Consider the following 14,629-nt stretch of genomic DNA (forward strand, 5'->3'; position numbering starts at 1 on the left):
GAAGCATTTCATTGAAGTGGAATTATAAAATCTCTGCAGCACAGCCTATACTAAAGCAAATGGTAGAGGAAACAGCTTTCAGCCAAGTAAGCCCACTTGGTAGTCAACACCTCCTGGAAAGAAAATCATAAATTCACTCAAATGATGGCCAAATTAAATCAGGCCACCAAAGGAGAGTGTGACTCCTTCAATTTGTCACCCCACCAACAACAGGTCTCAATATGTCCAACCCAGCTACTCAATGGATAACATACTGCCCATACACCACACTATCCCCTGCCAGGGGCACCCTTCATCCCATTGTGTTTAAATCCATCCTTTGTGTGTTTTCATGTGCTCTGCATCACCATTTGCCTGTCTTCTATTTGTGTCTGTCCAGTCTGTCCCCTACCTTGTGTCTGTATCAGTTGTTTGTCCCTATTCATTACTGTTCCATTTATTTTCCATTTTCACCCTTCATCCTTATCATATATATATATATATATATATATATATATATATATATATATATATATATATATATATATATATATATATATATATATATATATATGAATAACAAGGAGCTAGAATTTACTATCACAGTCTTGAAGCCCATAATCCTGAGACTATAATACTGCAAGATCAAAATGCTTACAGCCACACTGTCTAAAAATCATCAGTACCTCTTGGCAAGTTCCCTCATGACCAAAGATCATGTCACCTCCTTGGTCATCTGCAGTCAGTGAGTTGAGGTTAACCAGACTGTCACCAGCAGTCCATGAGTCAACCACAATCTCGTCAGTGAAAGAGACTACACCAATTTAAAGCTATAATGTAAAAGTGACTACATCGATTTAAAGCTATAATGTAAAAGCAGAACTGTGCTGTATGTATGGACAACCACAAAAGAACAGGAATAAACAGCAGGGACATTATATTAATAGGCAGGCTTTCTGTGCACAGCCAGCACAATACACTTAAAAGAGCAGTGTTTGATAAACAGACATCATCATAGACTCATGCAAATTACAGTAACAGTAAAAAAAAGACTAACTGTCAAAACAAAGAATGCTCTAATTTCTAAGGCAGAAATCTCTAGAGTGAACAACTATATATCAATCCGGATAATTCATATCTCAAATAGGCAGTTGACATTGGTTTTCTAGACCAGTCATTTGCTGATATCCCAAACACATAAGTGCAATTGAAGTTCAAGGGCAACTTGTTTTTTATGACCTGTAATAAGAAGTCTTATCTTTTGCATCTGCGTTTTTTTCTTTTTTTCATTTGGGAGGTGTTTCTGCATAGCATTGATCATACATTTGGGGAGTTTGCCTACAATCCCATATACTGACTGCATCTATTTTTAGTGTATTTTCTCCCTGTTGCCTTCTGACAATCAACTTTCCACTGACATAATCATCCAATGAGTTACCAGTGGGTAGGAGTTGGCAATTGGAGGCTGTCATCTGTGCAATCATCAGGGTTTTCTATGGCCTATGTCATGACAAATTGTATATGCATCAGCCTCAGGATACAAGCCATTTTCAGTAATGCATACTACAGCATGTCTGATGTGCTGGGTGGGTGTTCATTCACAGCCCCTACACCACACTTGTTTGAAGACCTGACCTTCACTGTGTGTCAGTTTTTCAGTAGTTTGGAATATTAGGGAATGAGACAAGTAAGCAATAAAATGCAGCAGGGAGGGAGACAGATGCAGCAGGAATAAAACATACTTCATCACACGAAAAGAGGGATGCAGCATGTCAGAAAGGGTACAAGGTCTACAAAAATTACAAGGCTGAAAGAATAGGGAAGGGATGATGAGATGCATTTGGGAGCACATTTACAGTGAAACCAAGAATACAGGATAAGAAAACATGATATGGGAAATAAAATGTGCAGCTGAAAATGAGTTTAGATTTTTAAATGTTATTTATCTCACCTCATCAGCAAGATGTTTTCATCAGCTCTGGGAAAATGTGAGACAGTATTACATCACAAAATGGGGAAATGTGAGGAAATAGTTTTTTTCCTAGAACAGGAAAAACAAGGGGAAGTACTGTTCATAAAGTAAGGGAACTGTAAGGATGCACTGTTTGACAATATAAGTGAAATGAAGAAGTGCTGCTTACTGAACAAGGTTAAGGACAGGAAGAACTGTTTTCCATAACACAGGAATGACAGGAAGTGCCGTTTCACCAAACAAGTGCTGGATTATTAGAACAGCCTTCCTATAGTGGTAGCAAAATCAAAAATTAAAGTCACAACATATGGGACAAATAAATGGCAATTCTTATAATGGGTATTAAGAAATAAATAAAATTCTGGTTAAATACAGAAGAAAATGAAATGAGAGGTTGGCAACAATGTCATCACCTGCAATCAAAACAAGTTTCTGTTTTTCATAATGAGCTAAAGAAAACCTATTGCATTGTTTCCTGAAACATGCATTGCTAAACAGTGCTTTGTAAACCAAACTATTGCGCTTTAGTTTTTATAAATCACAGTAATGTGATATTGCACAAACTCAAGTTTAAAAAAGTATACAAAGTAAGTGTTGTTAGAGAGCAAAGTTTATGAAAAAACTGGGGTTGTATCCTCACCATCCCAAACCTAATGCCACAAACTCAGAGGTTGTTACACCCTGGGATAATTGCAATATTAATGTTGATATATTTTGAGTATGGATGGTCTTTCCCCACTGAAAATGCTTGATTTAACCCTCTAAAGAACTGAAATAATTAGGTTTGGAGAAATTTGAATTTTAAACAATTGTGATAAAATGGAATTTGCTCTGTTTCTAAGTACAATATGGAAAATGCCATTGCCAGCATCACCAAAGAGGCAGTGAAAGCATCACTACTGAAAGTTACCAAATGCCTTTTACAGACTTACACTTTTTACAAAGAGCTGGGATGTAGAGATGTTGTTGTGTCTTTCGGCTTTTCCCGGTTAGGGGTCGCCACAGTAGAGCACCGGTCTGCTAATGATTGGGAGTTGATTTTTACGTGCCGAGTTACCAGCCCTGACGCACAACCTTCAACGAAGGTATGCCCATTCACGCATGTCTCCACGCGGAAGGCGCTCTAGCTGAGAATTGAACCGGACAGCGTCTTACTGTGAGGCGACAACGCTAATCACTAAACAAAATATGGGAGTCATGCAGCCCCACAAAATGCCCGATAATATCACAACATGCCACTTTATATTAAGTATAAGTCGGTGAATGACATTCAGCAAATTACATTTTTTAGCAGCTATTTTTGATCTGCCACCCCTTGTTTCTGCTTTACAGCTAATGATCACCTGATCTCCATTGGCTTGTTCTTCCCTTCTGCAACACCCTCTCTGGCTTTCACCTGGAAAATGGGCCTTCCCTCATAATGGACAGAATAACTTTTCAGTCTTTATCTCTGAAGACTGCTGGGTACCCCATCCTATGTGCACTCAACACCTGGAAAGGGAGTCGCTAAACCCTCACATATCCCTGCACATGGGCACTCTCTCTCCAGAGGGAGAATGACTTTATGGTCTACAGCCTCTAAGACTGCCACACCCTTATTCCAAGAGGCAAAAATCTAAGGCACAAGCATCAAATGTATGGTACAGGTGATGTTTATTAGGAGGGGATACCAAAATGTGTGAAGCTAGAATGAAGCAAGCATTACTACCCATGTCATCCAACGCATGCCCTATCTACCATTCATGGGCAGCCTGCCTGGCAATAAGGATTTCATATCCCAGCATCACCCCCAGGATAGGCACATCAATCCTGTTAGCCTGTTCTGCCAAGTAGCACAGCCATTAACTTGAACTCAGGTCACCTGGGCCGTAGTTTGGGATTCATCTTTCTACTCCTCTAGTACATGTTCACAACTCACACGTTTGATGTCATCACTTCAAGTCTGTTGGCACCAACAACCCTAGTTCCTTGCTGTCAGTTTTTCAAGAGCTAATGGGAAATGTTCTCTATCACAGTCTGACAAAATACAGCTCAAGAAAAATTACAGCTGAAGGAGGAGAACACCACAAACCTTATTTTTTGCTACGTTTGCGTCAGAAGGACTTTGGATTGCTAAGTGTTTTACAGAAGGTATGGGGAACAAAACACCTCAGAGACAGCTCAGTTCTGCTGGGTATGGTCAGACAGCTGTCTTCACTGACTGACACCACATAGACAAGCTCTGTGACTACACAGGCCTAATCAGTTTTAATGGAATCAACTTTTGCTTAGAGTGGGATGTGCACACCTATGTCAATATGTCAGTACTGTAGCAAAATAAATAATCCAGAAATATGGTAATTAGACTTCACAGACACCTCTTTGGCAGCTCCAGAGACATGGTTTGAACTATATTATGCATAATTTCAACCAAGGGCAATGGCATAATCTTTTGTATACCCAGGGAAAATCAACTGAGGAACCAACCGTCCAGTTATGGACAGACTTAGTACATTTCAATAAGTATCCTAAAAAAAAGATATGCCATATAAAGAATCTACTAGGCATGGATAACAATTCCAATCAAAGGAAAAGAAAAGAAAACTTTGGGGTAATCAAATAATCCACATTAACCTGACTTTCAAGTTACGTTCCAAACTACTTGTAGAAAGAAAAGCTGATACTGTAAGTAGGAAAACAGATATGATTGCTAAGCCTGGAGATAATCATTACAGCTATACAATGCACTTGTTTAAAATGATATTTCTTAACCTTTTTAAAGATGTCTGTAGTGTAGCAGTATACTTTCTTGTAGATGTCCTTTCTCACTGAATGGATTCGAGAGAGACATCTGGTCGCAGTACTGAGCCCTGAGCACATGCATAATAACACTGATTTTCACTTTTGTTTCATTACAGCAGCCAGTGAGGTTTGCTTTCTATCAATGATGATACTGATGCACTGACACAATATGTACGCTCTTTTCTTTTTAAGCTACAAGTTTTTCTACTTCTACTTTTTTTAATAAACTACACAAAACATAAACATTCAAAATATTAACTTAAATGCAGCCTCTTACAGACCACAAGGGAAGGTGCAGTATTTTTTTTACATACTTAGTTTATTGGAACTTGCTACTTGCCAGACATGTACAGTGGCAGGATCATTTGGGGTTTGTAAGGTTAAATGGATCCTTTTGTTCTTGTAATTGTAGTTCACCACATTAAAAAGACTCCACATAGCCCATCAGTTAAACTGCGGGAATAGGTTTAGAAACAATATATAATGCCACAATATACAATTTCACACACATTCAGGAAGAGCTCCCCTTTACTGCATACTTTTACTCATACAACATTATTAATGGGACAGAGGTTTGGTGACCAAGCATGTTCTGAAACGGTCTACACAAGTCTCACTTTTAAGAAATAAATAATTAAAATCAGGATGCAATGCAGTGTACAACTGTCAAAATATCGAACATTGAAAAAATGCAAAAGTACACTGCTAAATCACATCATATGTAGACTGTATATAAAAATGAACCTCACCATTGCGTTACAGAAGATGTTTTTATAGTTTTTCATACACAGACTAGATATAAGGCAAGAGTGATGCATATGGAAGCTTCATCGTTTATAAGAATTAATGGTAAGAAGTGAAACAATAGACATAAAGGCAGTCATTAATTGAACTCAGAAAAGCTAACCATTTCAAAAGCAGGGTTGACAGTGGGTATTCAGACATTGATACATGTAAGAATATAATATTACCAGATGAAGAAGCATAAAAAGCCACAGCAGAGGCTGAAAGTTGCATGTGTAAAGATTAAGACAGTCTAAAAGTTTGTAGGACAGATTTTAGTTTCCTGCTGTGAAATCTTCATAAATAATGAGACATCATACGAGTACAAAACATTGCAGTTGTCTTGTCACAGGGTCACATTTAGTATTTATTTTAGCAAAAGCTGTCATCTTCAGAGCTCAACAAATTCATCAGATAATGCACTATATAATATTTTCAGCATCCAGGACTATAGGAGTGAATTATCTTACTGATATATTATCACATAAACAGGAACAGACATCAGATAAAGAATACCAGGACCCAGGCATTTCTAAATCAACCCTTTGAATCTAAGTTCATCTATCTTAATAATATCTTCATGAAACCATCTCTTTACCTGAAGTCGTGGATTTATTGTGAAGCTTCCAGCTGTAGGGTTCATGCAGGACACATACTGCACATTGTGAATTTCCTTCAGACTAAGCTTGTTTCTGTCGTACCTTTATGAACATAGTAAACATAAAGGTTAATAGTTATTAGGATCAGCAAAGAAGCAGAATAGATCTGTCAACATTGTGGTGCAACAATATAGGATTTGTGGCAGCAACTTGAGAACTCACTACGAAATAGACCTATTTCAACATTATATGGCCTTATAACCTATTTCCCATTTCAATTCAAGTTCATTTTACTCGTATAAAAGCTTTCTCTAGAAGCAATCTAAGACAATTTTCTTATACAAATACTGCAGTCGTAGCTTGCTGGGTATTTAACTGCAAGTACACAAAGAGATTCTAAGCACTTATATTGCAAACAATTTTCCATCCCACCCACCCCTCAATTAAAACAGCAGCTAACGTTGGTAGAATACAATTGTTACTTTTCAGTACTTGCATTTTGGACTTCCTTGCATTTATTTTTAAAAGAATGTGTATAAACGTTTTTTTATCTTGGCCCACAGAGGACTTATTACAAAGCTATTCTTCTAATATTCTTTTAAACTAGGACATCTATTTTATTCACATCATGTTGCAATTAGGTAAAAAAAATGTTTCATCATAATTCAGGGAAACAAGCATGACATGAAATGTTTCTAAGAAAAGGTTATGGAACACACAGATGACAATTTGCTACAGATGACATATTCCAATTTCTGTAACAGCCTGTATCAATGCCACTGACAACATCTTTCTGACAGATATTGCTGCATGCAACAACACAAGAGGGTTTGTATAGTGCGTCAGCACACACACTGAACACTGTTGGACTGAAAAAAGTTTTTTTTTTATGTCCTACTACAGTTCTACAAGGTGGGACCACCCACACCCACACTCACACTCAGTGCTCTATGTATAACAGGCCAGTGCAAAAGACAGTTAAAGAGCAGGAATAGAAAAGTGGGGAATGCCCCCTGATTGTGAACGTAAAGTAGCAACTCCATTCTTCTTAATGTCGGCTTTTTTATCTTGGTGATATAACACAATGTCAATAATGATAAATGCAATAATCTTTAATCATTATAAAGGTCATAAGGGAAATAAATGATTAGAGATTGAGGGCAACCCAGTATAAAACACAGGCAAATTCATTTTTACAGCCAATAGGATTAGTCTTACCACAAACACTGCATTCTGCAAAACTCAAAATCATTTGCAACATGGAGGTACACTTTTATCTGTGCCAGTGTGAGAAGAAACAAAGAAATCAAGCAAATGTAAACTGCGAGACCATAAGAAGTAAAAACTAAGAAAACAAAAATTAAAATTGAAAAAAAAAATACCATTAAGATATTCATCCTGTATCTCAATGAGGATGAAATAATATTACTAAAATGAGAATGAATGTTTGCGTACATCAATGTTAGTGTCCATCACAAAATCACTGCTGATTTGCAAAATGTTAGGAAGAATTGTCTTTCTTTTCCCCACTTGCAGATCAATAAACAAGAACAACCAGTCTTAGAAGTGTTTCTGCAAGCAAGAATACTATTCTGAATTATCCTCATAAACAAACACGGGGAGGCACTCTGACTAATAAATAACTAATAAATAAGTTGAAAGCAGTTTAAAAGATTAAACACCAAACAAGGAAAATCTATCTGTCTATATATATGGATCTATGTCAGGTCAGATGACCGAGTTTTCAAAAATTTGAAATTCATATGGAAGAGACCATATGATCGACCTTCCGAATACTCAATCAAAAAAAAAAACAAAAAACAAAAACATCTACTTTTTTACATTTATGCAGGGGTGCAAGCCCTCCTGCACCCCCCATACCTCCTACAAATTATATATATACCAACTCTGAGAGTGCACGACAGTGAAGAAAAAGGTACATTTCCCAAACTGTACTGTATCGTGATCTCCATCCAAAAGCTTTGAGTTTTTGCAAAATGATCGTATAATCACAACGATATGAATTCTGAGTTTCTAAAAACATGATCAGTTGATAGAGATAAACACACACAAGTGCACATACACACATATACACACACACACACACACACGCACACACACACACACACACACACACACACACACACACACACACACACACACACACACACACACACACACACACACACACACACACACACACACACACACAGCAAACCAAGTCATTCCTCAGGCATTAACAATGAAGACCATCTTACATTTTGGGCTACTGACCACTTTAATGTCCACCACCTGTGGAAAATGAACTGTAGAAGTTGATTTCCTTGAGACAAGATGTGAATTTTACAAACATAACTTTCTCAAGGACCTTACTGGTAAATGAGACCCTAGAGCCAGGAAGGTAACTGTGAACTGCACTTCTGAAATGCTTATAATTGTGCTATATAGTTGATCTACTACATTTTGCACTGTTATAAAGCTTTTTATTATTTCACTGCATTTATGTACTGTTTTATACTGTTTTAACTGTATTTTTCATTGTTAGATACTGTTTCATTACTCTTGAATTACTTAACTGTAAACTGCTTTTTCATACTGAGAGTTGTATTTTCTGTTTGTGAGTGCTCTATCTTTTCTGTGCACTTTTGATTTTTTGAGGTTTCTGTGTTCTACAGCTAGGAACTGTAATAGTGTGCATTACTATAATTGTCTGTTTACAGTTAAAAGCATTCTCTAGAGTCTGCTCCTTGATCTGTTTAAAACTTTCATTTAGTGGCTACAGCTAGGAACTGTAATTTTTCCCACCCACCCTGCTTTTGCTCCTTGATCTGCTTAAAACTTTCATTTAGTGGCTACAGCTAGGACTGTAATTTTTCTCACCCACCCTCCCTAGTGTTGTGGTGTTCTTATACTTGGTGGCTTTGCAGTTGCCCGCCCATACTGTATATCTGATCTGTGACACTCCTCCCAGTCTAGTGTTATTAGGTCATTCAATCTAATAGAGAACATTTGTGAAGGCCAACCCATTCAGATTCTTAACGTTGAATTAACCTCTGTTTCAGCTTTCTCCATTTCCACTTTTACTTAAAAAAAAATTCTAAGCTTGCTTCCCCCCTTTCCTGTGGCAGGTCTAGTCCAGATAAGGATTTGCTGTGTCCAGAACTGTTTGTGAGCTCCTGAGCCCCCCCTCCCACTTAACTAGGGTTAAACTATTCTTGGCGCCATAAAGTCTGTTCTTCAAATTTTCCCTTGCAACTAGCCAGCTTTGACGTTTTAGCACTCAAATCTGCTTCTTTGAGCTCAGAACTTGTTCAGAACTCATTGTATGCACTAAATAAGTTACAAATTGCTACAGCACTCAACTTTCCTCACTTGTCTAGAGGAAAACAGTTTTTAGTACTTAATAAATATGTACCTGTTCAGGCATGTCTAAAGGTCAGCTCACGGTGTTTTCTCCTGTCTACCTGATTAATCTGGGCAACTTGGGACAATGCAGCAATTGCCTCATGTACATAGACAACCCTCTCCTCCTACCATCCAACACTATGGCCTGTGAGAGATGCACTTATATAGCCAAACTGGAAGCAAAGATCTCTTCACCAAAGACTGGACTAGACAGTAAAGAGGAGAAGGTAAACACTTGCACCGCACCACACTCATCACATAGTCCCTCAAAACCTACACCACCAAAACACACACAGAGAAGCATAAAACACAAACCTACATTCATGGAGGCTCTCAGTAATAACCTGCCCAAACAACAGAGACGTCCAAAGCAGAAATGCAAGCAACCTCCACCCCCCCAACACAACCCAAATGACACATAGCCCACATACCCAGTGTGCCCCTCAACTACAGCCCATAAGGCATAACGTACCCAGCACTCTAGTCATAGGTGACTCTATAGTCAGGCACACTGATGTTCCACTCACCAGGCTAAACAAGGAAAAAGTTACTGTCAGCTGCCTGTCAGGTGCCAGGATCTGCCATATAATGTACGCAATCAGGTCACTCCACAACAAGTACAAATATAACTCTGTCATTGTCCATGTTGGTGTGAATGACCTGAGACATACCTCCCTGGACTACATGAAAAGAGACATGGAGGAGCTCTCCGATCTTGTAGCCTCATCAGGTATGACCTTAGCCCTGAGTAGCATCCTGCCATCACCCAGAATGATACCACAGTGCAAGGACAAAATTATTGACATTAACAAATGGCTAACCTTCTGGTGTCATTCTAAGGGAATCCAGTATCTGTCTGCCTGGGATGACATGATCGACAGACCACACTGCTTTGCCAGAGATGGCCTGCACCTGTCGCCCTTGGGATTCCGGTTACTGGCAAAGGCTCTTGCCACCCCTATAGTGCCTTTTTTAGGAAAGGTTCAAATGACAAATTCACCACTGTAACAGGTACAAGCAAGCAAAATCTGAGGATAATGCTACTCAATGCTAGAAGTCTAAACTTCAGAATGCACTCACTCCAGGAACTCCTTAAAATGGAGAACATTGACATCTGTGCAGTGACAGAGACCAGGTTCAAAGCTCCAGAGAGCACCCCTGCATTATCAGGCTATAATCCATACCACACCTTTCAGCCACTAAACCCGGACCGAAACACTAAAGGTGGAGGCGTGTCCATATTCATTAAGGATATCCACACCTCCAAGCTAGTTGCTCAGAATAATGCATCCGAGATTATCCAAGTTCAACTAACACTGGGCAAAACCGCAATCCAGATTGTAGCTTGCTACAGACCCCACACCATGCCCCAGGATTCCCACTCCTCTTTTCTAGATACACTGGAAAATATTAAGGTACAACCCAACACTCTAATAATGGGTGATTTCAACTACCCTACCATTAACTGGGAAAACTACTCATGTACCAACTCTTTTGCTCAACGTTTTCTGGTAATCATCAATTCCAACGCCTTGGTCCAACTTATCCACACCCCCACCAGGGGCAGCAATACCCTAGACCTGGTCATCACCAACATGGGTGACTGGTGTTCCACACCAGAGGTCATCTCCTCATTGGTCAGATCCAACCACAAGCTAATCACCCTAGACATCCACATCCCGCTCCCAACCCCCATTAGGAAAACAACCGTAAAAAATTTCTCCAAAGCCAACTTCACGCTTCTTAAGACAGAAGTGGCAAACTTCACGACACCCATGCAGATGGACAATAGAGGTACGACTGCTGAATCCTACATAAATGCACTTTATAAGCACTTACACGAGTGCATGGATCATGCTATCCCAACAGAACCAAGATGTTATCCTCCAAAAAAAGGAAGACAATCTGGTGGTCTTCTGCCATAAACAAACTGTACAACAGAAGAAAGAAACTGTTGAAAAAAAGAGTAAAATCCCATGATTGGAGGAACTCCCTGCTCAGCCTCAGTAATAAGCTGAGATACCTCATAAAATCCTCCAAAGCTAGTTATGAAAACAAAATTGCCACTGATTCTAAAGACAACCACAAAGCATTCTATAGCTATGTCAAGAATCTCAATGGCAACACTCAGATCTGCTCTGAGTTACAGCACAATGACACTAAATATACAGAACCAACTGATATTGCCAACATCGTGGCAGATAGGTTCAGTGCTAACTTTACTCCCCTCTCACCCCCTAAATGGCCCATCTTTATATGGGAAGAATGCAAAGTTCCTGTAATCACGTCTGCACAGATAGAAACCTCACTCTCCAAAGCCAAGAACACAGTATCCATGGGACCTGACAACATCAAAGGCTGCCTTCTACATGAACTACAGAATGAACTGGCACCCCACCTAAGTACCATGTTCAATCATAGCCTCACCTCAGGCTTTGTACCCATTGAATGGCGCACCGTGAAGGTTATCCCACTCCGTAAAGGGGGGGCCACAATAGACCTCGGGAACTACCACCCCATTAGCCTGACGAGCCTGGTCTGCAAGGCCATGGAATGTATCATCTTGGAACTCATAAACAAAGACATTGGAAATCTCCAAATTCTGGACCCCACACAGTTCAGGTTTGTAAAAGGCAGATCATGTCTCCTAAACCTGATAATCTTCTTTGAAGTAGTCACCAAAGCCATAGATGAGGGTAAGGTAGTTCACACAGCCTATCTAGATCTCACCAAGGCGTTCGACACCATCCCCCACTCTAGAATTATAGATAAACTCACTAAACTAGGTATAAATCCCTATGTCACAAGATGGGTTGCCAACTGGCTTACTGACAGAACCCACACTGTGAAAGTAGCAGACTCCAAATCAGACTTCAGACCATTGACAAGTGGAGTACACAGGGTTCAGTCCTGGGTCCTCTCCTGTTTGGTATCTACTTCTCTGAAGTACAGGCTAACACAGAAAGTCTTTGGCTAACTAAATTCGCAGATGACTGCAAACTAGGAGCCATAATCGAAAATCCTAACGATGTGGACATCCTACAAAAGGGCCTCACTGAGACAGATGCCTGGTGTCAAAGCCATGGTCTCAAGCTCAATGCCAGAAAGTGCACTGTCATCCCCTTCGGTAAAAACTCTGTACCCATGAACTACCACATAGGCGGTAGTCTACTTAACACCGAAAGTGTGATAAGAGACCTCGGGACACGGGTGGACAATAGTCTCTCCCTTGATAATCACATCACCACAGTGGTCAGGAAATCCTTCTACATGGCACACCTCATCACAAAAGGTTTCTCATCCAGAAAAAAATATGTCATTGTTCCCCTCTACTCATCACTCATTAGACCCATTATAGAGTACAATGCCCCTTTTGGCATGTACCTCACAGGACATCTACAACTGGAAAGGCCGCAAAAATACCTCACAAAGAGGATTACTGGCCTCAAACAGATGCTTTAAGCAGACCGTCTCAAAAAACTCCAGCTTTACTCCGTCACATATCGCCTACTTAGAGGTGAACTCTGCCTAACATACAAAGCTATGTCAAACCCAGAGCTGTTGGACATGCTCCACTTAAAGAAATCCCAATCCCTCTGAGCTACACGCTCTAGGGACCTAAACCTTGTCACCACAATAAACAGAACATGCTGGAGGGATAGATTCCTGTCCCAGAGACTTCCATACTCTGGAACAAACTACCTATGTCAAACAGAGCTCCTCCTCATTAGCACTCTTCAAGAAAAATGTTGATGATTGGATGGGTAATAGGAAATTCACCCCGGGGATCACTTCTGTGGTTCTGCTTGACAGGGGCACAGGAAAATAATTTTCTTGGGTGGCGAAAGCCAGGGTACCTTTTGGCTAGGCTTGTATAGGCCCTAGGGCCAATAGCCTAGTACCTACCTATGAACCCTTATTCTGTTTAAAATATTCTCCATCATAGTAAATGTAATTATAATCTAATACAAGTTCCTTAACTTCCGAAATCAAACTTATTTTATCATCTGAAAAATCTGTATGTTTTTTCATACTTTCTAAAAAGAGCTCTATCCCTTCACCTTTAGAAATGGATGTATATAACTCCACCATAAGAAAGGAAATGTTTTCTTCCCAGAGATTATTTTTTAGGCTACCCAGGAAGTCCCAAGAATCTTTCAAAAGGTGGTCTACCTTGTTGTAAACATGTTTAAGCCACTTGTCTATTACCACCCCAAAAGGGTAGGTTTTAGAACCTTGTCCTGCCACTATGGGCCTAAACTTAAGATGTTTCAAACGTTTATGAGTTTTGGGAATCCCAAAAATAATAGCTGTCACTGGATGTCTAACTTTCAAAAAATTATAAATCTCTGGTGAAATTCTTTCATCTATCAAATATTCTTACAAATAATAGTCAATGCAGTGGTGTGCTATATTTATTTCATTAATGGAGGCATTAGAACATGTTTCTGTGTCATAAACATCTCAAATATTTTCTGAAAATATTGCAATTCCCCATATAACACTGCCCCCCCCCCCCCCTATCTGGCCTCATGACTCGAATAGAATGATCAATTCTCATCTGTTCTAGTAATTCCTGGTAGTTCTTTTTTGATCAACTTATATGACATACTCTGTCTTTCTTCTTTACTTTTCAGTGCATATACATCATCTGTAATAGCTTTTTCTGGTACACTTAAAGTAGGTTCTAACGGTGGATTAAATGTACTTCTCATCTTGACTTCCTTTTCCTTTCATTTGTATTTTGGTTCTGAAAAATATATGCTAAATTGTTTCCTCATACATATTTTTAACTCTAAAATGACATCAGTGTAATTAAACGTTCTTGTTGGAACATATTTTAAACCTTTCATAAAAAGGGAAAAGTGCTCTTTAGTGAGCACAGTGTCAGTATAATTATAAATATGGTATCCTTTATAAGTGTTTACTATCCCTTCTTGGTGTATCTCATCTAAAACACCAGGGTGGTTCATCTTTACCAGTGTTCTCTGTCCCTGGTTCTCCACTGCTGTTGAGGCCTCTCTCCCTCTATCTTGTCTCCTATGTGCCCTTCCCCCCACTGATTCCTTAAAAATTATTCCTATATGTAGTTTTTTTAAACTGTTGCCTG

The 14,629-nt window shown here is 39.3% G+C and overlaps 1 protein-coding gene across 1 annotated transcript in view; it reads right to left on the minus strand.

The window, feature by feature from the left end:
- The window catches only part of DNAH9 (dynein axonemal heavy chain 9), a 3,419,770-nt gene that overhangs the window by 988,278 nt on the left and 2,416,863 nt on the right, over window positions 1-14,629 (minus strand). Inside the window, exon 40 of the mRNA XM_044069722.1 lies at window positions 6,114-6,216. Coding sequence (XP_043925657.1) covers window positions 6,114-6,216 — 103 coding nt within the window. The remainder of the gene's footprint in view (window positions 1-6,113; window positions 6,217-14,629) is intronic.

The sequence above is a fragment of the Protopterus annectens genome, chromosome 4.part0, assembly GCF_019279795.1.
Source record: "Protopterus annectens isolate FY-2018-M chromosome 4.part0, PAN1.0, whole genome shotgun sequence".
NCBI lineage: Eukaryota > Metazoa > Chordata > Ceratodontiformes > Protopteridae > Protopterus > Protopterus annectens.